This window comes from Pantherophis guttatus, chromosome 1 (assembly GCF_059756535.1).
Source record: "Pantherophis guttatus breed Tessera chromosome 1, ASM5975653v1, whole genome shotgun sequence".
NCBI lineage: Eukaryota > Metazoa > Chordata > Lepidosauria > Squamata > Colubridae > Pantherophis > Pantherophis guttatus.
In genome coordinates, this window is record NC_142063.1 from 239,685,668 (window position 1) to 239,711,324 (window position 25,657).

The 25,657-nt window shown below is 38.7% G+C and overlaps 1 protein-coding gene across 8 annotated transcripts; it reads left to right on the top strand.

The window, feature by feature from the left end:
* The first annotated feature begins 398 nt into the window (after positions 1-398).
* Positions 399-23,369, top strand: MANEA (mannosidase endo-alpha). 8 transcript variants are annotated; one of them, XM_087882582.1, is made up of 7 exons: positions 604-867; positions 1,279-1,433; positions 3,488-3,647; positions 7,095-7,682; positions 13,382-13,491; positions 17,430-17,506; positions 17,967-23,369. In XM_087882582.1, the coding sequence occupies exons 4-7, from the start codon at positions 7,139-7,141 to the stop codon at positions 18,601-18,603; spliced, it is 1,368 nt and encodes a 455-aa protein (XP_087738708.1). In that variant the 5' UTR covers positions 604-867; positions 1,279-1,433; positions 3,488-3,647; positions 7,095-7,138; the 3' UTR covers positions 18,604-23,369. The 8 variants fall into 8 exon arrangements, with proteins under 8 accessions (XP_087738709.1, XP_034264903.1, XP_087738707.1 ...); XM_087882583.1 differs by lacking the exon at positions 1,279-1,433 and having other exon boundaries at positions 399-609; XM_087882581.1 differs by lacking the exon at positions 3,488-3,647 and having other exon boundaries at positions 596-867.
* The last annotated feature ends 2,288 nt before the right edge of the window (positions 23,370-25,657 follow it).

Below are 25,657 nucleotides of genomic sequence, written 5' to 3' on the forward strand. Positions count from 1 at the left end.
CACCTGCCAGATATGTACGATCACAGCTCCACTGCAGCTAAAAAAAGCTAAGAACGGAATTAAAACCCAACACACGTGGAGACCCGCAACACTGCATTAGTGAAGATGACACCTTCGCGTTTGCAAGGAGGTTAAAAACCCACAGTGGACTTCTGAGCACTTTTATCAAGAGGCCCGCGAATGGGCGCTTAAGCGAGAAAATTAATTCACACGCTTGCGAACTCAGCAGGTCGCGAGCCTCAATACTTCCGGAGAAGAAGAAGGAAAAAAAAAAAAAAAGCCCGAAGGTAGTTCGGTTGTGCCAACAAAGAAAGAGACGCCTAATCAGAGTAACTTTACTGCTTTCCTGGAGTTAAGGGCAACGTGCCTTCTACCTTGGGAACTGCGCATGCTCCGATGGAGAGGACAACCGCAAAGGCTAGGGGGAGCCAACTCCAAAGTTGGCTCCCCCTACCAAAGAGGCTTGGTAACCCTGAGCTTGTGTTTCCTCCCCCGATCGGTCCATTTTAAATCTCCCCCCCCCACCACTCCGCCTCCTCCTCCGCCTTCGCTCCCCCTCCCCTTCTTTCGAATCCTTGCTTGAACTTTTCAGTCCGGTTCTGCAGACGGGTGAGTAGCAAGGAGGAAGGCGCCAGGGGGTGTACCGCTTGCTGCGGATGCCGCCTCCGCCGCCTCCTCTCCCGCGGTCTTCCCATTAGCCCGCTTGCCTAGGGATAACGCGGAGGGGGCGGGGAGTCCTGGGGGGGGGAGGAAGGATAGATACACCCCCCTCCCACTCTGCCCATCGGTTGCGAGGAAGGAGAGCCCCAGCCTCTGCCTGCGCAGCCCTTGCGGGGATCTCGAGTGGAAGAGGGCTCCCCCGGTCAGGTGCAGAGCTATTAAAAGCAGCAAACCAGGAGCCTTTGGGCTGGCTGTGTAGAGAGCAATAATTAGGCCAGATATCGGTTTACTCAGCTTGGGTGGTTACGTGAATATCAGTTTTGTGTGTGTGTGTGTGTGTGTGTGTCTGTCTGTCTATGGAGATTCTCAGTCATCTAGATCATGGTTGTTGCAAAGGTGTTTTTTCAAGAGGCAACTGGACTTTCTGGTTTTTCTTTGAAGACGTTTCACTTCTCCTCCAAGAAGCTTCTTCAGCTCCTCTGTGTGTGTGTGAGAAAGAGAAGTGGGGTGGGAGGAGACAGAGCTATCTGGAAAGGTAAGATTAAGTCTCTCCAATCCAGCTCTGTCCTTGAGAACCTTCTGAACATCTCCCTAATAAGAAAGGCTTTTTGCCTTTAGCTTCTTCCTAGGTTGTTCTTCTGGACTTCCATCTCCGTCCTATGTAGCCTGGGATTTCTCAGTGGTCTCCTTTCCCTCTGCTAATAAGGATCGATGCGTTGTGCTGTTTCCGAAGGCGGCTGAACTTGAAGAAGTGCTTTTCAAGATCAGCCAAGGTCAATTTCACAATATGAGTGTGTGTGGTTCAGCGTTGGACCCAGCCATGATTATGTCTTAGCCTAGACCTCCTGGCCTTTTACAGACTTGATCCGTGTGTCGTGTGGCATAAGCTTTTATCAACTACGATTCACATCAAGAAGCTTATGCCTTAACACATGTATGCTTTATTTTTGTTTTATGTATCGTGAATATATCTGTTCTTCTGGAAGCTGCTTCACAGAATTGTTGTAACTAGGAATAAGGAAAAACATGAACATGGGAAAAGTATGATAGAGATTAGGGTTATGCAACATTTTAGATTTAAAGACAAAGGTGCTTTAGAAAATACAGGGACATTCATGTAGAATCAATCTAATAGCACCTTCTCCTCTAGCACATTTTATATTGTAATACTTCTGATTTTTTGCCACCATAACAGGTTCTTTTCTTACAATAGCACCAATCTGCAAGTCCTTATAGTAGACATATTTTCATGGATTTGTGGGGCAGCTGCAGGCTCATGACCCCAGCGCAAGACCTAACTGCTTTACAAATGGTAGAGAATACCCCTTTGAGCTTCAAATCCAAAATGCTACATGATTCTAATAAAGGTTATCATTTTAATTAATTGCACAAATGAATAAAATGTAGGCATTTGCCCAATCGTCTATAAATAATTTATTTCTTTAACGATTAGCTAATTGCAAGGCACTATGATCTTGGGATCTTGTATTCATTCTGGAGAATCAAGATTTCAATGTTGTTCAGATTCCAGAATACCCACCTGGGTAGACATTGGTAGGGCCAAGCTCAGGGGCTGCAGAAAGGTAGAAATTTTTAATTGATTTTGTTTCTTGCAGTTGCCATGCAAGCTAAGAGCAATATGTGATTTTTTTCTTTTGTTGACCAATTTTAAAGATGTATTATTTCATAAAGTTGCTCTTTCGATATTTTGCTTGTGCATGATATTGCTTCCCTCAATCCTCTGAAGCAGAAAAATTATTTTTCATTTTCTGCTGATGAAAGCCATGTTAGTAGAAGATCTCAATCAGAATTCACCTTGTTTTTCTATATATTCAAATTACCATTGGGTTGGTTTTTTTACGTTCTACATACATATTGCCTTAGTTGCCAATTTTGTTGACTATGTTGCCTGGGAATTGGGAGAGCTGTAATAATCTCGAAATTAAGACCCCATATTGCGAGACTTGTAAAATATTGTAAACCTGCTTTGGATGAACATGGAGAGTTAAAGTGGCTTAATATTACCTTCAATTTTGTCACTGTAACTATTGAACTACATACTTTTGGAACTTAGTAAAGCACAAGTTATAGGCAGATTTGCTGACTTCTAGCCTTTCTGAAACTGAATGGTAGATCACAAGGGATTGATCATTAAATGTTTATGTTTTGAACACCCATAACAACTCTTATTTCTCCATCCTCCTGTGTTTTTACCCGTTCAGAAAGCACACAGGGAAAACATTCAACTTCTCTTTATCTAATCTAATTTCTCCTGGCTTTTAGCAGAGGTAAAATTGTCAAAGATAAATGAGTTATGTCGTACCTTTTTTTGTGCATTATTTATCTTTGTGACAACATATGTCATGTTCTCCATGATAATAGATTATATTTAGATGTAAATCTAAATATATCTAAAATCTAAACATTGCTGATGCTGCTTATTCTGTGTGGAGAATAAGTTATTTTATTTTATCTCAACATTCAATCCATTTGTCCAAACTATTTATTACATATTTAAAATGATACAATTATCATAAAAATACATAAAACAGTGAATCTCGGTGAAATACTATTTTTTGGGGGGGGGGAAACAGATTTGAAACCTTGATTTGTGTTGCTTAATGATCAAATTATTTTACAGTTGAAGTTTTAATACTTTAATACTGTAAACAATCATTATAATGTTACATTTAAACAAAAAAAAGTCAGAATTCTGAACAATGTTGAATTACAGAAGTAACCAGTTGAAGAAATTGTCTTTAAAATTCTGGATAGATTATCGCTCTCCAAGACAAAACTAGTGGATAATTTGGGGTTTCTCTTGCAGTCTCAGCTCCTGCTGGAAGAGTAAATGGCCATGGCCAGGAGGGCGTTTGACTAAATCTAGAGTGAGCTTGAGCCAGTCCCTCTCTCAGTCCAACCCACCTCATACGATTGCGGGGAAAATAAGAGAAAGAAAATGTATTATATATGCTTCCTGCCTTGAGGTATTTATAAAAAAAAATTTAAAACCTTGAAAGTTACAGCTGTAGGTACTTATGAAGCACCATGATACACCTATATAACACTAAAGCTTCACTAGCGCTTCATGAGCTGCATTACCTCCCAGTATCTGATTTTCAGATACAATTCAAACTCTAAATTTCCAATTACAAAGTCCTTCATGATTCAGGGCTAGGTTATTCTGGATTATTACTTATCTCCAATTATTTCTCTCCATCCCATAAACCCAACAGAGCGGGCAAGGTTTGGGTTTCCTGTATAAATAAACCATGGCATCCAAGGGGACTCAGAAAGTATACTTTTTCTGTCATAACCTCTGCCCTAAGAAGGATTTCTTCCTCCCCAAATTCAGATAGGCCTGGCCTGCTAGCCTTTCATAAGGCTTTGAAAACCTGGCTTGTCTCCCAGGTCTTGGGACAGGTCCTTAGATGGGCTCATTCTTTAAAGGTTAAGAGAATGATTGTGGTTGACTTAGGCATGTTATATTTTGCATTTGCCTTCTTGGGTTTTGTTACAGCTTTCATTTGTTTACTTGCTTGTAATTCATTGTCAGGCATCCACAGTTGGAATTACTAGTTGGGTGGCAATATAAACTGGGAAATGTATGGAAATTCTTTATTCTTTGCGTCTTGTCTCCATGTTACAGATAGTAAAGTAAATGTGTCTCAGAATGGAGATGTTTTGTTCTTTTTCTACTGACTTGAACATACCAATCCTTTGAGACTAGTAGAGGAGAAAGCTAAGGGTATATGCTTGTATTACAGTGGTTCTTGTTGTCAGAGAAATCACATACCATAAATGGTTTCGGATTTTCCCATCCTCTTCAATCCTCAAAGTACTAATAATGGGAAAAACAGAACTGTGCCCAGGGTCAGGATAGAAATTCAAATAGTGCATGCTTCAGAAAGACAGATGTATTCCTAAATCATTATTTGGGTGGAGAGGGTGTGTCTAATGTACTTTCCCCAATGCACCTTTTAAGCAGGGGTGAAATTCAGCAGGTTCTGACAGGAGCTGGAGAAGGCGTAGTGGAAATTTTGAGTAGTTCAAAATTGCAGGAGAACCAGCAAATACCACCTCTGGCTGGCCCCAGAATGAGGAGGGAATAGAGATTTTGCAATATCCTTCCCCCAGGAGTGGGGAGGGAATGGGGATTTTGCAGTAACCTTCCCCTGGAGTGGGGTGGAAATGGAGATTTTACAGTATCCTTCCCCTGCCACACTGACCAAGCCACGCCCACAGAACCAGTAGTAAAAAAAATTGAATTTCACCACTGCTTTTAAGATATCGCAAAAACCAAATTTGAGATTTGTTTTCTTATTGGAAAATGATTCAGTAGGATCAAATATTTAAAGAATAATGTCTATCTGTCAGTTTTAATTAACAGAATAAAAGATATGAAGCTGTGTCTTGTAAAAAGTGCATATATTGTTTGATAACAAGTCTTAGCATTTTTTTTTCTTTTGAATAAATACACTGTTTTATCAAGATGTTCATATCAATCTATCTCTTTATATCAAATGAGATACTTAAAGTTATAGAAATAAAGAGAGGTGTGTCAACTAGGAGATCATGGGAGGCAATGAACCACTTATTGAGAGAATGGCAAACAAGACCAGCCTTCTTTCATTAATCAATGAAGCTGTGCTTGTTTTCACGTTTGTGTTCTTTTCTTATTCCCTCTGCTTTTTCTTTCAACCTGTTAAATATTATCCTGGGTTGGGACTGTTTTATCTTTTACAGATAAAGGGTTCCTTGTCTCAAGGTTAGAACAGTTGCTTTATGTGTAGAAGATCCCAGACAGACAAATAATGAAAGAAACATTGTTGCATTGTGCCACAAGATCCCTGGCTTTCATGACCCATAAACAAATGGGTCTTGCACTGAAAACAACAACAACACTGAATTTGTAATTCTGCCCTTCCTTGCCTCTGAATCTCCTCATTACCCCATCCTAGCAAATCAGCCGGAGACATTTTCAGATAGCCTGGGATATTGTTTATGTAGATGAGATAGTGCAGCCGGGTCAAACTGAATTTTTTAGAGAGCTGGAGTTCTCCATGGGCTGGTGAGATGGGGAGACAGGAGGGATACCTCCTGCAGTACCCTGACAGCCAAAACGGGGCATGGGGGGGCTATGTGCACCCCCACGTCCCATATTCAGCCTAGATGGCCTCCTGCAGCACTTTGCCAGCCAAAATGGGACTTGGGGGGCTGTGTGTACACCCCACACCCCATTTTCGGCCTGGAAGGCCTCCTGTAGCACTTTGCCGCGGTCCCCCTGTGCCCCATTTTGGCCGGCAGGGTGCTGCAGGAGGCTGTCTAGGCCAAAAATGGGGCCCGGGGGGACCAAGTTTCGCTAGCAGAGGCCCTATTTTTGCTAGCAGAAGCACCATGGACCAGTCCTTTGCTATTTCCAGGCTGGCCCCACAGGCCAGATTTAAGCACCCCGCAGGCCGTATCCAGACCGTAGGCCTTGAGTTTGACACCTTTGAGATGCCTACACCTCTAAACAATGGGAAGCACTTCCCAATTATTTAGGCTTGAGAAGGGCTTTGAGCTACTTCTTTCACATACTCATTGATCACCTTGTTGAACTAGTTTGCAAGCAGTTGCAAGAAGCAAGGGAAGATTGACTGACTGACTGACTGACTGACTGACTGACTGACTGACTGACTGAACATGGAGGGAGACTAATAAAATGAAGAGCTTTTCTTCATTGCACCTCTGCTGTTGTCTGAACATCACTACCCTCAATCTTTCTATTTGCACCCCTCAGCATTTATTGTGTTCTTTCCTGTATTATTTGCAAGCAACAGCTAGAAGCACGATTTGTCTTGTTGTTTTCCATCCTTAATGTTTTTTGCAAAACAGCAGATATCTCCCTAAGTCAGCTCCTTCTTAACTTCTCCTTTTTGCTTTGCTTTTCCACTTTTAACAGAATTATTACTTTAGTTTGTGTTTTAAAGTCAACAGTAAAAATATTCCACATAGCAATGCAATTTCTTAATATCCTGAAATAATAAAACATAGAGTTGGAAGCAATAATTAGATAATTAAGCTCAATATTCTGTGTCTCTAATATTAACTTCTTCTTTACAATAAAGTATTATTTTTGTTTCTATCATGGGGGTTAGGGAAGATTCAGATGTTTTTGATCGAATTGATAATGGATCATAACATGAAAAAGTGAGAACTGTAGCCTTAGAGAATTGGAGTGCTATGATCAGTACTGATAGTGTTGTACTAGATGACATGATAAGTTCAACATAAATCAACTCAGTGTTTTCCTATATGTTAAGATGTATTCAGGGCTTAGGAAATTGTAGGTCATATATAAATATTAAATAATTCTGTAATGTTAGTGTGAATTTGTTTTAGTTGATTGCAAAATTTAAAACTCTACAATCATGTTTTTTTCTTATTTACAGGCAGCTGGACGCTTCCTACCTGTGTCCTGAACTACCATGATATCATGGCAAGATTTCGCAGGAGAACATGCATCGTTTTGCTGCTTTTTATTTTATTTATTTGCTCTATAATGATGGCACTGAAAACTCTGAGACCAGAAAGAGTTGGGTTTGGAGATCCATTTGGTCTTGGCCTGTTACCAGATTTTCAGCAACAAACAACACATTTAAAAAAGAAGTTCAGTCTGCATAAAGGAGCAAAAGAAGATAATTTCCCACGGACCAAAAGTGTTCATCCTCTACCGATGAATCTCAAAACACCTACAACTTCTGTAAGAAAAATGGAAGAGCTACCTCCTCCAAATTATAACTTCCATGTATTTTACTACAGCTGGTATGGGACTCCACAGTTTGATGGAAAATATATTCACTGGAACCACCCATTATTGACACACTGGGATCCAAAAATTGCAAGTGGTTATCCAAAAGGCAGACACAATCCTCCAGAAGATATTGGATCAAGCTTCTACCCAGAACTTGGACCTTATAGCTCTAGAGACCCATCTGTCATAGAAGCTCACATGAAGCAAATGAGATCAGCATCCATTGGTAAATATTCCATCTCTTTTCCCCTCGCTGCCCCCTCCCCCACCCAAAAAAGCTCATGTCTCTGTCCTACATCCCTTTGCTTGCTTGCTTGCTTTCAGTCTCCTCTCAAAGCCTTGCAGTCTTCCAGGCCATTTATTCACCTTCTAACCCAATTTATTCACCTGCAGTTGTTGTTATTTTTTCTTTTCCCTTCCTCATTCTCAAAAAACTTCCCTAAAACAAACTGGTTGCTTGCTTGCTTGCTTTATACAGTGGTGGGAGCAGTAATGATCATACCTCAGTAACACCTTTGCTTTGTAAATAACACCTCAGTAACACCTCTGCTTTATGAGCTGCATGGCTTGTGAGTTTGCATCCTGGTGCAGTTCAAGGTACTGGTAGTTACCCATAATCTTCTCTACATGGTGTAGAGTAGAGGTCTTCAAACTTGGCAGCTTTAAGACTTGTGGACTTCAACTCCCAGAATTCACAAGTCTTAAAGCTGCTAAGTTTGAAGACCTCTGGCGTAGAGCCTGATTTACTTGAGGGACTGTATATCCTTGATTGCTTCCATCAGGATCAATGTGCTCCAGACTCCTTCAATTAAAAATATCATCTATTAGGATCCAGGAAGCATGCTTGCTCTGTATCAGTGCCTGCCTTCTAGAATGAGGTTCCCCCGAGATCCGGAGGCCCTCCACCCATGCTGATGTTTAGAAAGGCCTTGAAGATCTGGTTCTTCACTCAGGGCTTACCAAAATAGAGTGAAACCCCTTCACTCCATTCCTGTCTAATGTCTTGTTATTGCCATATTTTCGTGTATTTATTTATTTTACTCTTTATTTTTATATTTCCCTTGTTTTAGTATGGGTAATTCTTATTTAGTGACACTGATTGGGACTATATATATATATATATATATATATATATATATATATATATATATATATATATATATATGCTAAACTATGCAGTTGTAAAATACAACTTCATTTGATTGTTCCAGTTAGCAAGAGCAGTCCCCAATTACCATTATTAAGCAAATCATTGTTGGTCATAAAGTGAAGACCTCATATGACCATGACGTCTGACTTCCTGTCAGCTTCCCCATTGACATTGCTTGCAGGAAACTGATAGGAAAAGTCATACATCGTAACTATTGGATGCTGCAGTGGTTGAAACTTTGAGGGCCAATCATAAGTACAAACTGTCGCTGAACAAGAGGGCATTAACCAAAGACCACAAGTAGCTTTTTAAAAAAGCAGAAGAAAGATGTTTCCATCTGTTCCAAAACACAGCTGTGTTGTTGTTGTAGGTAAAAAATAACAAACAAAAAATACTGTCCTAATGCCCTCTACTGATGAGAAAGCCATAGCTGATTTTGCTATTGTTAAATGATATTAAAAAGTTAATTGATCCAGTTTTTGGAATGTGGCCTTCACTGCAGTATACAAACCTAATGTGATTTCTGAGCTGATGGAAAATGTGCACCCCAGATCTGTTTGATGTGATCATTTAGTAAATTGCATAGATCTTTTCCTCATAGACTGAGTAAAAAGCCACAGAGTTCAGTAGTATAGAATGTCACTTGATGAACTGGCCTGTAATTTCAGACATGAGCCCTTTTTATCAAGCCCTTCCTTTATATGTTAGAACTTACCCTGTCTCATTACTCATGGCTTTTTTTGCCAGTTATTTATTAATAAATCAAATTGACATCCATTCAACTTTTGGCTGTATATAATATAAAAACAATCTAATACAGTGCCAATACAATAGCCCCGAGATTAACATATCAAACTCAGCAGCACACATTTCCTAGCCTACAACCAGAGAAAAATCCCCATCTTCAAGACCAATATAAAGGAAGGCAAGATCAGGGCACCTTAATTTTCTGGGAAATGCTATTTAAGAAGGCAGACATCCCAACAGAGAAATCATACCACTAGGTCTCATCAGAAGAGCTTGTTTTAGAGATGGGAGCATGTCCCCTCTTTCCTATCTTAGAAGATCGGCAGAAACAATTATAGTGATGACAGTCGGGCCCTAGATTTGGTAAAACTTTGTGGGTCACAAACAGCAACATAATTTATGCCTGGAAGCTTAACTGGCAATCAATGCACCTCACACACCAGAAAGAATTAGAACATCAATCACTTCCTTCACTACTGCTTTCTGGACCAGCTGTAGTTTCCAAGTGGTCTTTGAAGGCTGCCTTTTATTGAGAGCATTGTAGTAGTCCACATAGGAGGTGACTATGACTAGTGTCATTAGTGACTATGTTATTATTGACACTAGAGACTAGTCGTTAGTGACTATGAGAAGGGATTCCCAGTTAAGAAAATAGTGCAGTGGTGCAACAGATGAATCTAGGGAAAAGCCTCCCTAGAGACAACTGCCACTTGCTCTTTGAGGAAGAATTGAGTCCAGGAGAACCTTCAAATTGTGAATTTTGGAAAATGCTATCCAAGTTTAAACTAAAGATGGAAAGTCTTTGATGCATTTCTTGGTCAGCTTGAGGTTGAAACGTGCAGCTGGTATCATCAGCATATTAATGATTAGCTGAATACCCATGCTCCGCTATGAAACTGTGAACAGGCTTGATAAATCGACAGAATTTGAAAATTAATGAGTAGTTACGATCGGCCTCTCCTCTCCCCTTCTGTTCCTCAGGCTAGCCCCACAGAAGCCTCTCCTCTTCTCTCCCCTTCTCTCCCTCAGGCTTGCCCCACAGAAGCCTCTCCTCTCTATCCCCTTCTGTCCCTCAGGCTTGCCCCATAGATCTCTCCTCTCCCCTTCTCTTCCTCAGCCTGGCCCCACAGAAGCCTCTCCTCTCCCCTTCTCTCCCTCAGGTTGGCCCCTTAGATCCTTTCCTCTCCACTTCTCTTCCTCAGGCTTGCCCATAGATGCTCTCCTCTCGCCTTCTCAGGCTGGCCCCATAGATCCTCTCCTCTCCCCTTCTCTCCCTCAGGCTGGCCCCATAGATCCTCTCCTCTCCCCTTCTCTCCCTCAGGTTGGCCCCTTAGATCCTTTCCTCTCCACTTCTCTTCCTCAGGCTTGCCCATAGATGCTCTCCTCTCGCCTTCTCAGGCTGGCCCCATAGATCCTCTCCTCTCCCCTTCTCTCCCTCAGGCTGGCCCCATAGATCCTCTCCTCTCCCCTTCTCTCCCTCAGGTTGGCTCCTTAGATCCTCTCCTCTCCACTTCTCTTCCTCAGGCTTGCCCATGGATGCTCTCCTCTCGCCTTCTCTCCCTCAGGCTGGCCCCATAGATCCTCTCCTCTCCCCTTCTCTCCCTCAGGCTGGCCCCATAGATCCTCTCCTCTCTCCTTCTCTCCCTCAGGCTGGCCCCATAGATCATCTGCTCTCCCCTTCTCTTCCTCAGGCTGGCCCCATAGATCCCCTTCTCTCCCTCAGGCTTGGCCTCATAGATCCTCTCCTATCCCTTTCTCTCCTTCAGGCTTGCCCCATAGATCCTCTTCTACCTCTTCTCTCCCTCAGCCTTGCCTCACAGAAACATCTCCTCTCCTCTCCCCTTCTCTCCCTCAGGCTGGCCCCATAGATCTCCTTCTCTCCCTCAGGCTTGGCCTCATAGATTCTCTCCTATCTCCTTCTCTTCCTCAGGCTTGGCCCCATAGATCCTCTCCTAGCCCCTTCTCTCCCTCAGGCTGGCTCCATAGATCCTCTCCTCTCCCCTTCTCTCCCTCAGGCTGGCCCCATATATTCCAGGGGTGAAATCTAAAATTTTTTGCTACTGGTTCTGTGGGCATGGCTTAATTAGTGGGTGGGGCTTGGTGATAAGGTGACTGGGTGGGCGTGGCCAAGTCAATGTCACTTGTTTGTCCTTTTTTAACCTACAAAACACAATACAACACAACTGGCTCACCCACAATGTAAAAGCAGCTGTGCTAGACTCAAAATGGCCCCGCAACAAGCAGGAACCTCACACAGCCACAAAAAGCCCAAAAAACCAACTTTCACACTTTACACACACACAACACAACACAACACAACTGGCTCACCCACAATGTAAAAGCAGCTGTGCTAGATTCAAAATGGCCCCGCAACAAGCAGGAACCTCACACAGCCACAAAAAGCCCAAAAAACCAACTTTCACACTTTACACACACACAACACAACACAACACAACTGGCTCACCCACAATGTAAAAGCAGCTGTGCTAGACTCAAAATGGCCCCGCAACAATCAGGAACCTCACACAGCCACAAAAAGCCCAAAAAACCAACTTTCACACTTTACACACAAAATTCCACATACAGCTTTGTGAGATTTTGTGTGTTTGTGTAAGTTAGAGTGAAACACTACAGAAACACACTAAATCTCACAAAGCTGCACAAATATTATTTTATTTTATTTTATTTTTATTTTTATATAAAAGCAGCTAAATTTAAAACTTCCTAAACTTTAAATGGCTAAGTCTAAAAGAAGAACAACTAAAAAAAACCACAATTAACTATTTTTTTTAAAGCTCCCAAAGGGGAAAAATACTTACCCAATAGAACATGGGTTTCCAACCTTGGCAACTTTAAGACTTGTGGACTTCAACTCCCAGAATTCCTCAGCCAGCTTTGCTGGGAGTTGAAGTCCACAAGTCAAGGCAGGCAGGCAGAAAGAGCTGCTCACTGATGAGCTTGATTGCAGGCAGGGAGATTCAGTTGCTCGGTGATGCATGGATTGCGATCGTCATGCGATCAGCAGCTAAGGTAAGCAAGCTGGAGGCTGGGAGTGGGGGGGGAGAAAAAATAAACTTTTTCTTTTACATGGCTCTGGAGATCCAAGCTGAGTTGCCTGATTAGCAGGCAACTCAGCTGGGATCGTTAGAGCTTGGCTGGTGAGAGCCATTTAAAAGGAAAAAAAGGCTCTGATGATCGCGGGGCTCAGCTGGGCATGGGGGGCGGGGGCAGGGATTTTTGCTACCGGTTCTCCGAACTGCCCGCTGCCATCGCTACCTACTCGCCCGAGCCGGTCCGAACCGGGAGCATTTCACCCCTGATATATTCCCTTCTCTCCCTCAGGCTTGGCCTCATAGATCCTCTCCTATCCTTTTTTCTCCTTCAGGCTTGCCCCATAGATCCTCTCCTATTCCCTTCTCTCCCTCAGCCTTGCCTCACAGAAACATCTCCTCTCCTATCCCCTTCTCTCCCTCAGGCTTTCTAGCCCCTTCTCTCCATGAGGTTGCCCCACAAAAGCCTGTCCTATGTAATCCCATTCTCTCCAGAGTTATTTTTAAATTGGGAGGGGGAGTAGAACATCTAACTAATTAGCATCAGAGCGTGTTATAATAATATAGGAAATACTAATGCTCTTTTGATGGTCATTTCAAAAAACCCTTCCTTAGTGAGCACCTAAAAGCCAAGAGGAACATACGTGGCAAATTTCGAGTTTGTAGGCTTTACGGTTCTGGAGATTTTGTGATTAATGCGTGAGTGGTTTTCGCTTTTATATATATAGATACCCAACCTCATGTCAGCAGATGCTTTCGCCCAAAGGCTTCATGTAGATGTTAAACAGGAGAGGTGACAGCACTGAGCTTTGTGGCAGTCCACACGTCATCAGCCTATTATAACTGAAGTGGCTTGTCGGAAACTTTAAATAAAAGCTTCAAAATGTGGTTATTAGTTGTGAGGCTTTTAAAAAAACATTTGGGGGGGGAGGTGCCTATTCAAATTTATAATAAAAAGGTATATGCTTTATTCCTTAGGGGTTTTGGCTCTTTCCTGGTACCCACCTGTTATGGCTGATGAAAATGGAGATCCCACTGATGGGCTTGTGCCTATAATTTTGGATATTGCACACAAGTATAAATTAAAGGTATAGTATTTTGAAATTTGTAAAAAAAAAAACCTAGTTGTAATAGGTTGAATAAAATAGTCTACATTGTTATAGCAACAAAGTTTGTTGATATTTTATATCCATTTCTCTCAGATTAAATTCCATTGAACTCAGTTGGACTAGTTCTCAGTAGTCATATTTATAATTATTGTATTATCAAATATCATTAATAATTTATTTCAGTAAAAGACGGCTTACAAAATGCTATGTTGTTACCTTCCATAAGTTATCGGTATAAATATATATTCAAACTGACTGTGCAGCAGTCCTATCTTTTAAATGAATTTTAATTTTGAACCACTCTAGTTAGAAAGCTATTTGAAGCAGTTGTAGAGTCATCTTCTTAGAAGCAACACTTCCCTCTTAATTCAAAGCAAATATTACCAGATAAATATATACGTAAATATAGTGCGACTTTTCCATCCCAAAATTTGTTCTTAGGGACAGTAACTTCTAATTCTTTTGAAATTGAAAGAATTGTCCTTAGTCAAAACTGAAATAATGATTGTCCTGAAAAAAAAAAATACAAGGGGACTTCCGGTTTGGCGTCGCGGAGATGCAGTCGGGGAAATGGCAGGCTCTGATAAGCTCCGCCAAAACCCCGGCTGGCTAACTGCCGCTGACAGGTCTGCGGACCTACCCTGTCCTGAAGGGACATGGGAAAAGAGAGGGACCCCTTGGGCGGCCGAGAGGAACGGGCAAGTTCTTTGGAGGCCGGAGGCAGCCCTTTAAATCAGTGGCGGGGGACGGCAGCCATGGCGGCTGCCTCGAGACTGCAACAAATCGGGACAAGCAAAATGCAGGAGGAAGGAAGAAAAGACTCTGTGCTTTGGAGCCGGGTGAGTGACACCAACCCAGGCGAGAAGTAATGTGTTAATAAGGTTATTTATAAATAAGATCCCCAGCCTTACCTAGCGGCTAACGATCTGAGGGGCTTGAAGGTTTTTTAAAATAAGGAAAGAAGTTAAAGACCCTTTAAGAACTTTACTTCACCACTGATTGATTGGAATGAATTGCTCATTAACTAAATAGAGCTGGATATTTGAACTTTCTCATTAAACCGAAATGAATTTGAAAAGAGAAAAACGATAATTAAGGACTTGCCATCTCTAAAAGCCAGACAAAGAGATCAAACGGATTGCTACATAAATGTTTCAAAATGGTGATTGAAGCTGTGACTAAGTGAAAGTGTTGATTGTGGAAACTTGTTTTTTCCTGAAAAGAACCTATTTGACTCGTTACATATTGTGGATTACTTTGAAAAGAACTATGGTTTTTTGAACTTTGGAGATTCCTATTCTGTTGTTTAATGGCTTTACAAAGAAAGAAGAAATACAATGACTAATAAACTTTTAACTAACTGGCGTAGCAATAAAAGACTTGGCGCAGGATCAGAAGTGGAGAAGCTGATGTTTTACTTGAAACAGACTTTATAATAGAATTAAAAAGGATATGCAGAGTTTTAATCATGGAAGTATTGACTTTGAATTGAAATGCTTATGGACAGATAAGGAAACGAAAAAGCAAAATAGATAAATCAGACAGCAATGTTTGAATGTTTAATTGTTTAAATGGTTTAAAGTTTAAGTGAGTTTTAAATAAAAACAAGAAGTGTTTATGGTAAATAAAGATAGAAAGATAATTAAAATAGAAGTGGGAAGTTAAGGTGACTGAAAGTGATATTTTCATAAAAGCATAACTTGTAATATGTTTTAGTTTTAACTTAACAAAGTGGTGGATGATAATTATGATTAATTGTTAATTATTATAGATGATATACTAAGGTACACAGATGGAAGTTATAATTGTGATTGCATTTAACATATGTTGGAAATGATTAATATTAAGAAATAGATGGGGACACACCCTGGAAGAGTATAGTTGGAAACAGTAGATTAATAGACAACATATTGAAAAAGATATTTTTAAAATAATTTAGCAGAATAGTAGTTGGAGTTAATGGAGGAGAATATGCTGAAAACTCAGCCAAAATATGTTATGCTGGAAATCAGCCAAATAATAGGTGGAGTGATGGAGGAGAATGAGGAGAATACATTGAAGAATAATTATTAATAAGGAGTGAAAAAGAAAATGTTGGGTGATAATTAAAATGAAATGGTAAATTTTGAGATGTCTGTGTAAAAGTTTAAGAACATGATAGGATGAATTGGATCTAGAAAACGAGAAAAATAGAAAGAAATTTTGATTAATAAATTGTAATAAAAATTGAGTTGTATACATCTGGAAATTAAGATTTGATAAAATTGTAAGGTAAATATATAGATTAATAGATTAGATTGTTTTTGTGTTTAATGTTGATGTTAAAAGGAGCAAGGGAAAAAAATTGATAGAGCAGTATTGAACTTTGATTTATAATTGAATTTATAATTGAATATAAAAATGAGCTTCGCTTTAGTAGGAGATTAAGATGTATGATGAGATAATAGAAAGATTTATTAAGATGTTGGAATTGATGTCAAAATTGTTTGCTCTCATTTGTTAAACTAGTATACCCATTTGTGACCGAACCAAGACTTTGTTCTTGAAATAATTTTCTTTTTTATGTTTATGTTGGGAAAAAATAAAAAAAAAATTACAAAAAAAAAATACAAGAGTTAAAAAAATAATTGGCATGTATTTGAGAAATCTAGGGTACAGTTTCCTTAAATCTAATCATAATTAGATTATTTAAATATTAAAAATATTATTGCAAACATTATTTCAATATTTTGTCCCAACCCAGAATTGGAAGTGACACTATTCTGTCCCAGATTCTGAGGAAAAGATAACATGTACTCAGGCTAGAAATTTGTGAAGAAATGGCCATCATAGCCTCTTTAATAATGAGTTGTCATTATTGCCAGTTATCTCTTCCTTTCAAAAAATAAGGTTGATTAGGGAGGCAGGGCAGATGTGTTGGGGAAAATTGTTTGCTAATAAGGTAAATCCAATTATATATTCAGGTATAAATTGCTGAACTGGAAAATTTAATAATTTGAACTGCCCAAACCTTAAAATTGATCCCAACACTAATTAAAACTGAATGTTTAATAATTTAAGCATTTCTTGCAAATCAGTACTTTTTTTTTTCCTGGAGACATTAATATCTTGAAATGCTGTTTCTCTGATAAAATAATCATCTAGTGAATTTAATATTAGATGACTCAGTGCCTCTACAGTTTTGCACAAGGCTTTGAAACTATTGGGCAGATATGCCTCAAAAATGAATCTTCAATGGCAATGATACTGAGACTCTTGATCATTTTAAATTCCAGCCACATTTCTCTTTTCACTGTCGGCACATTTAAATTTGCTCTTCAGATTGGAGTTGGCAATGTGCTTATATTTTCTCTTTCTATGGAGAGATTTAAAACATAGCATTGTCTTTAGATGATTTTTTCAGCAGAGGAAAACATCGTTTTAATACTAAAGAGCTATTAACTCTCTGTTGGGTGTCATCTGCCAGCCCTTTCTTTCTGGTTTAGTTAATAATGGCTGCCATATATATTTATTGTTGCATTATACTGTACTTGTTTTAAATTGTGTTTATGATTGTTTGCTGTCCAGAGTCACTTATCTTAGAGGGGTGGACATAGAAATTAATTAAATGAATAAAGCAAAAAATTAATTGACATTGCAGCATAGAGCATTTTTGTTCTATGTTTGTACCGAATAGCTATGCTTTCCATTTTCTAACCAATCTGTGTTGGGTGACAACAGGACAAACTCCATTCCCAAGTAAAGGACTAAAAGTTTATCTCCCTTTTAGTTTTTTCCCTTCTTTTTCTGCTAAAGTTGCAAATATCAAATAAAATTTCTGTTCTTCATAAATCGAGGGCTACTGACTTCAAGATTTTTTCTGCTCTTTTGCAACACTCCATTTTTTTAACAAAAAAAAAATCCTTTTTATGTTTCAGGTCACTTTCCATATTGAGCCATATAAAGACAGAGATGACCGTAGCATGTACAGCAATGTCAAGTATATTATAGACAAGTAAGAACTTGGTGTAATATTTGAATATCAATATGATAATTTTATTCTGTCTGATTTGACTTTATTATCTATAAGTTTCATGATGATTTATCAATTAAAAATTGATTCCTTGTCACTAGACACAGTTCTCATTAAAATAACCTGAACTCCCATTCTTTTTGTTCAAATTCACAATATTTAATATAACTGCTGTCGTTTTTGTTACTGTGTCATGCAGCAACAAATAGAGGTTACAAGCAGAGCAATTTGGTAATTTTATCTTCCTAATAAGACTACATTTATTAAATTTGCTTTGCTGAGTTACAGTTAATTGTGTTTAAAGACCTATCTAATGCTATTTGTGACATTTGAAATGAAATATAATTGAGAGAGAGGCAGGAAGAGTAACTTTTAAGATGATTAGAAATGTGTATATGGAACATTTACTTTCTTTCTTTTTTTTTTGCTTGTTTGCTTTTAGATATGGAGGCCATCCAGCTTTTTACAGGCATAAAGTCAGTACAGGTAGAACCCTTCCCATGTTCTATGTTTATGATTCTTACATCACAATTCCAGAAATGTGGGCAAACCTGCTCACAGTATCGGGATCTCAAAGTATACGTAATACACCCTATGACAGCTTATTCATTGCCCTTCTTGTAGAAGAAAAACATAAACACGAAATTCATCGAAGTGGCTTTGACGGGATTTACACCTATTTTGCCACAAATGGCTTCTCTTATGGTTCAAGCCATCATAATTGGCCCAGTTTGAAAGCTTTCTGTGACATAAAAAACTTAATGTTTATTCCAAGTGTGGGCCCAGGCTACATAGATACCAGCATTCGACCATGGAACAATCACAACACACGCAATCGTGTCAACGGGAAATATTACGAGACGGCATTCAGTGCTGCGCTTCTAGTAAGACCTGAGATCATTTCCATCACCTCTTTTAATGAATGGCACGAAGGGACTCAGATTGAAAAGGCCATTCCTAAAAAGACAGATTTGACAACTTACCTGGATTATCAGCCTCATAAACCAAATATTTATCTGGAGCTTACTCACAAGTGGTCTGAAAAATATAGCAAAGAAAAGGAACAGTGGCTTACATGAGTTGCTATTGTGGTTGAGAATTTGACAATGAATCTGTTACCGATAGATTGAGAAGATGTTGTGAGGAAGTGGTCTGACTATTTCTAAGCTTTGTTATAGAAAGTTTTCACTTTAAGGAACAAAGGTAACAACAAGCAATACTATCCCTTCAGTTACTTTATTATATGAAGACTATGTTGGCCATGCTTAATATTGTATATATTATTCTGTACCACAAGTACTGTTTCCAGAGTATTTGAGTGGTGGTACAAATAGACTGTTAAAGAGCTAAATTCAAAACTGGCTGCAATTAAAATAGTTACATAAGATATTTGCATGCAGCTGATTTTTTTTCTCATGGGGGGCAACCCCTCTCAAAGCAAAACAAGTTTAAAACCCATTTCAAATACAATTTGAAAAGCTGTAGCTGAGAAATAACTTCGAGCAAAGATAGTACTCACATCCAGTCCTTTCTCAGCAAATCTATTGGATCAGAAGCTTGGAACAACTATGTACAAAGATATTTATCCAAGTCTATTGAAGATTAATGTGTATATGATGCATGATACTGTAAAGAGAGGAATTTCTCTGGGAACTTTTTAGTTCAAGAACCACTTAAAATTAGTGCTATGTAAGAGCACAGTGTTGGGGTCCTGTTCAGATCTTGTTTAATCTCCATGTGAATAGCTGGAATTGGAAATAAATTCCCTGTTATTATTTTTAGTGTGCTTTTCAGAACATGAAAAACTTTTTATTTGTGTTTACTTTATTAAAATTAGGGATGGAAGTGAAATTTTCATAATATTTCTAGACAATAATTGTTTCAGTTTAGCTATTTCTAAGAAGTGGTAAATTGCCACCCACTTTTTTATGTGAATCACTGCAAATAAAATTAGGAAACAATCCTAATTCTCTCCCCCACCCACCCCAAATAAGGGTTGAGGGAAGGAGAGATTAAAGCAATTACCAACTAAAATTGAAATATTGGGAAATTTAAATTCAATTTACTCATAAAATAGTTTAACCTGCAAAAAAGGGGGAAGGGCTGTTCCTAATACAGAGAGCTTAGAAGCCAGATTTAGTTCTGTCCCAAATATCAGAATGTTTTGCTGGGTGGTGTTTTTTTCTTTTTTAAGAAAATGATCTAGCAAAATATTTTACTGCTCAGAACAGGCTCAGAATATGTTTTCATTGTTAGTCTTTTGGGTACAAGTCCTCAAGGTACAGGAGGTCATTTAACAAACATTTGAAGTTATACCAGACTCCCCCAAAATGACATATGACCCTGTTTCAAAGTTACAAATTCTGCAAAGCCCACCTGGTCATTTGCAGAGATGCTGTAGTGTACCCAGCTATTTCTCCCCAAACACACCCTGTCCTGCCGGGTCCCCAAGGACACTGGACCTGCTTTGTCCCCCCACATGGTCCTTCTTTCCCCCCCCTCCCCCACAATCCCTCACTTAACCTTGTGAAGATCTCTAGAGCTGAGGGGGGGAGGGAAGGAGAATAGGCCTCTCTTGCTGGGCCATGGAGGATAATTACACAAGTTGTGTCTTTTTTTATCCAATCACCTGTGCAGCCTAGCAATGAAGCGCCTGACCTGCATGATTAGTTGGCTTGGAAAAGTCCTGTGTTTGGCAAAGAAATGTTTAATTCACTAGCAAGGCAGCCCTTTACCTATAAAAGCTACTTATATATTGGCTCGATTCAATTTCTTTTCACAAAGATGCAGTTTAATGATTCTTAAGCACCCCATTATGATCACTCAAAGTTGTTTATATTGTTAAAAAAAAATCCATAAGTATAAAAATTAATCAACTTAAATTTGCTTCCATGCAAGCAAGTTTAGTAAAAAGCAAAACTTTTTTGTTGAGCCATTTAAAACACAATAATCTTTTGCAATTTTGAGTGTCAAAAACTTTTCACATGGACTCTTGTTATTCCATTATAAGCTACATGATGTGGTACTTTTATTTTTGCTAGTGATGGGCAAACTCTTCCAACTGGGCCTGAGAAAATCGCTTTATGCATTAAAACAAAAAACCTACCTTGCTTTATTTTGCATTTTGTTCTAAACCTAATTTGCAGTCTGTTTAAGTATCTACGAATCTCATAAGAAGCAGAATGGGCCCAGACATTCTTTTGTTGCAGCATTCTAACTGCTGCTCCTTTTTCACTTGTCTTATTTTCCTGGCCACAAAAAATGTCTGCTGCAATGGAAACTATTTCTCCCAAGAAATGTATTTTTTCTAGGTGCCTGCGAACTTTGCATAGAAGTAACTAGACCTGCGATGGCGAACCTATGGCACACGAGCCACAGGTGGCACACGGAGCCATATCAGTGGGCAAGCGAGCTCAGCTCTGGTGCACGTGTGCGCTGGCCAGCTGATTTCGGGCCTTCCAGTCCCAAATGTTGTCAAACAGACCGTTTCTGGCCTCCAGAGGGCCTCCGGGGGGGGTGGGGAAGGCCACTTTTGCCCTCTCCAGGCTCCTAGAAAACCTCTAGAGCCTGGGGAGGGCGAAAAACGGGCCTCCCAGGCCCACTGTGCCATCACGTGCCAAAAGCAGTGGGAGCGCAGAGGGGGTTGCTCGTGCATGCACGGGGGGGGGACACATAGAATTATGGGTGTGGGCATGCACATGCGCGACCCCACCATGCTCCCCCTGCTTTTGGCACGCAATGGCAAAAAGGTTAACCATCACTGAACTAGACAAAGGGACATATCCTGTGGTTTTAGTTGAAGAATGGTGCAGGTGCATCTCTTGAAATCCCTTCACTATAATATTGCCATCTGCTGCCAAATGGCCAAAAGAAGGTGAGAAGGGAAGCCCATTTCTTCTGCTACTTCTCTCTTTGGCTTTTTAGCAGTTGATAAACATTCGAGGAGTTGAGGCGGATGAGGTTCAGGTTTTCTAGGCATGCTAATAATAGAAATATAATCACATCTTGCTATTATTTTTCCCCCACAATGGATCTAGCATTAGTCACCTACCAGAGGAACTAATGCAAGGACTTTTTAAAAAGACATGCAATTTGATGTGATTAGCTATGATAAAAGACATTGTTCTCTACCAGTTTTGTAACTATTTCTACAAAAGTAAATGGGTCATTGCATTTTAGTATATACAGTATCTCTATAACAGATACATAATGCATAGTTACAAATGGAGACCTGTGCACTAAAACAGTGGATCCCAGCCTTTCCAGCTCCATGGACCGGTGGCGGCCAGCCAGCAGTGAGGGGAGGGGATGATTTCACGCACGCAACCTAATCCTGTGCAAGCACAAAAAGAGCTTCACACATTCACCCACCACTTGTGTGGACCAGTTGCCAACGGGCCACAGACTGGGAATTTAGACCCTGCACTAAAGAATAATATAGATACATTGTAAAGTGATTTTTTTTTTAATACAGCAAATTGTGAGCTGAATTTTATATTTCCTACCTAATCGTAGATTATAGCTAATGCATACAAACCACACTATACAACCATAGATAACAATGTTAAGGTTTAAATTTGTTATACAATTCTAACTTTCATAGGTACCAGGAAAGAGCTTTATTAATGCTATTTTCTTGCCAACAGAAAACTTAAGTGGTTATTGTTTATTTATTATATCACTTATTAATTACTATGAATGTTTTATGAATTGTCCCTTGCAAGAAGGGGTAGGCAGTCTGCCAATGGCAGAGAGCTTTGTAGAGCAACAGCAAGCAAGATTATACAATTGAGTTTAGTTGCAAAATGGTCGATTCATTTGCTCCTTTGGAGTAGGTACAATTTTAAGGGCGGAATTGGAAACATAGGCTTACATTTCTGTCCTTTGATTGCCTGAACCTCCCAGAATGAAAATATATGCTGAAATATTTCATCCACTTTTAATGACCTCACTATGTCATCACAACATGTTGAACAGTGCGCTGGCTGATCAGACTAAGCATGCTTGGAATTGCATTACTGATACCTTAAGATGTCTCTGAAAATTTGACACCTTCGTGTAGAGCATTTACAGTATTTTTAAAATAAATAACACTTCAAAGAAAGCCAGATGTCATATTGACAGAACGAAGAAGCTTATGGATATCATGAAGCTTAAGGATGTCATGAAAGGTGAAGCAGATTCTTAATTACTTTATTGGTCTACTCTTAATGCCAGAGAAAGGGAAAGCTCTTGTCAGAAGAAGTTCAACCACCGTGTGGTTATGAATTTTTTACTTGTCATACTCAATTCATAGGTAGGAATTTAGAAACAATCAAGCTCTGAAAACAGCATAGCTATTTCCTTAGGCTCTTTGAAGAATCAGGTCAGTTAGCTAAGATTCTGTATCATTTACTTCTCATTTTCCATTTGCTCACTTGGAAATACGGTGATCTGCCATAGGTGTATGGATAGAAAAGAGGAACCAAATACACATATAGCGGGAGCTTCTCTAGACACTCAAGTGGCCAGCCTGTTTTTCAACAGAGTTGACAGCTGCAGCTGAGATTTCAAATAATCTGCACCCCACCCCACTCTTCATCATAGAATATTGCTGGCTCCACTTCATTGGATATCTAGAGTCTGAAGAGTTGTGCACAATTGTTCTGTCAGCTAGAATAATTTATAGCAGCGTTGTTCCTTTAGATGTTTGAAATCTTGAAAGAAAGCAGTTTTGCAATATTACAGGGGAGGGATTACAGCATAGTCTTTCGTTTTCAATTTTTAGCGTTATTGCAGCTGTTTAGCTATTGTATTGACTGTTCTGATCCCATTTTAATAAAATTCCTTCATTTAACAATACAAATTGCCCTTGTCTATGTTTTCATGGGTTTGGATCCTACTAGGGTATTACACATGCACAACATGGCTGTTGCACATGGATAAAGTATATTTGTTCAGTCTCATTAGCATAATCTGTTTATCAGCTATTCTTTGACTGCAAATGAACCCCACAAATAATAATAGTACATAAATGTTCTAAGCACAAAGCCTATCCATAATTTCGAGAATGGAATTTAAATCCAGTTAGACTTTACTCCTTTCACTTAATGTACTATTTGGGCACATAGGATAGCTCAGGAATAGCAGGTAATAAATATAACACTGATTTATCAAGTATGTAGATTGTCAATTCTTCACTCTGCCATGATATACTGTATTCTATAGGATTCATAGGACCTATAGAAGTCATGTTGCTTCCTTGAAAAGACAAATTGAAATGTCTTAATAAACAGATGACCCCATTAGTACTACAAGTACTAATGTTACTAAAATCATTTTATTATTTGGATAATATATTGGAACATTTTAGCTAACATTGAACAATTATCTAAAGAATCCATGGCTAAACATTTTAGTGAAATATGCGAATAGTTTTCTTGTACTGTACTTATAGCAAAATGACTAGATATACTTAAAGTGACTTGCCATTTCTTCTTAGAGAAATGAAACGGAAAACTGTAAAACAGTTTGTAAATAAATGTCTATTTGGTTAATCTTGCTGTTAACTATGTACATTGAGGTTTTTCTAACCTCAAAAAATCCACTAAAGCTCATCAAGCGGCACATAGTCTATTCCTTTGATTAATTTAGGCAATTTATTCCAGCTCAAGAGAGCAACGTTTATAAGTAAGAAATGATTTTATTATTGCAAATTTGCACAGAAAACCAAATACTACAAAGTATTGATGCACCCAGGCAATTTTTTTCCCACATATTCAGAATGAAAAACAATGATAACCCTAGGAAAGGAAATGCAAATCCTTGTTTACGAGGTTTAAATGAACAATGCACCGTGAATAATTTGGTGAGAGTTGTTATTTTGAATCTGCTTTGATCCTCAATAACAGTCCATTTCAGAACTAAGGTCCTTATAAATATATAGTTAATGAGAAGGTTTTGAGTATTTCTCTTCATATGGTCATAAATTAGAAAAGGTCATTTTCAATAAAACTGGAAAAATACTGCCTGATAGGGATGGCAACTTCCAAATGTCTATAAACTCACAAAATCCATGATCTTAAGCAAAAGAAAAGTCCATTTTGGTAAATTTCTTTCAACATTTTGCACATTCATTCTTACTCAGAATCTATATACAAATATTATTTTCCCATTTTGTCCATGTTAGACTTAATCACAAAAATAGTCAGGCATTGAAGTCTGGTTTTAGAATTTTTCTTGTTACATACCTGTGTTATCTGCACTTGAAGATAAATTAGCATTGGACAATTTGAACATACATTTTTCATATATGTTGAAGTTAAAACATGTGAAGTAGGGTTTTTTTGTGTGGAATTGATGAATATTAGACCTCCATAGGATCATTAAGTAGTTGGAATTTTGTGAAATATGTTAGATGGCAATAAAACTGGATGACATTAATAATTTCTAGATTTAAAGGCAATAGAAACCAATACCTGTCAGCTATCAAGAACTAACTTTCTTGAAAATTGAGCTGAAGTATGCCATATGGAAAAGAATCTGAATATTCCAGATTAGATACACATTACTGCATGCTTAGCTGATAGTTCTTTATTCTGCCACTCTTTATTACTATTTATTTACTTGTTTGTATTAATTGTTTGATTTGAGTCTACACCAGTCATTAATTTACAAAGCTGATAGCAAACTTTCTACAGTCTGTTGAAGTCAATATGCTGATTTTTGTTTGTGGAATTCACTATGGTGGTTGCAGGCAAAAACTAGATCAGTCAAAAATTACAATTAGCTATTTAATTGCAGCTCTACCTAAATATCCCAGGACAACTGGATATTTAGTTTGAATAGTTAGTGTAGTAATGTATTCAGGTTTGATTTAAAACCAGCAGTCTTCAATAATGAAATTCATCCACAGAGATTTTTCATGAAACTGCTTAACATGAAATTTCTCTCTTGTATATATAAACAATTTGACTCATGGTTAATACTTCAAATAAGTTAGCCTTTAAAAATAGCACTTTGTGTATAAATAAAGTAGATTCCCCATTGGAGCTCATCATTTATCTCTTTTTACTAAATATTAACCTTATATGTTGCTAATTATTGTTTATTTTTTTTATGGAAACAAATATGCTTGGTAATGTTATAACAATT

What these genes read in the sequence shown, in the direction of transcription:
- MANEA (XM_087882583.1), top strand. Translation starts at nt 7,139, where the DNA reads ATGGCAAGATTTCGCAGGAGAACATGCATCGTTTTGCTGCTTTTTATT. An exon ending in CACACAAGTATAAATTAAAG is followed by an intron (nt 13,492 to 17,429) that starts GTATAGTATTTT and finishes TTTATGTTTCAG; the next exon opens with GTCACTTTCCATATTGAGCC. An exon ending in GTCAAGTATATTATAGACAA is followed by an intron (nt 17,507 to 17,966) that starts GTAAGAACTTGG and finishes GTTTGCTTTTAG; the next exon opens with ATATGGAGGCCATCCAGCTT.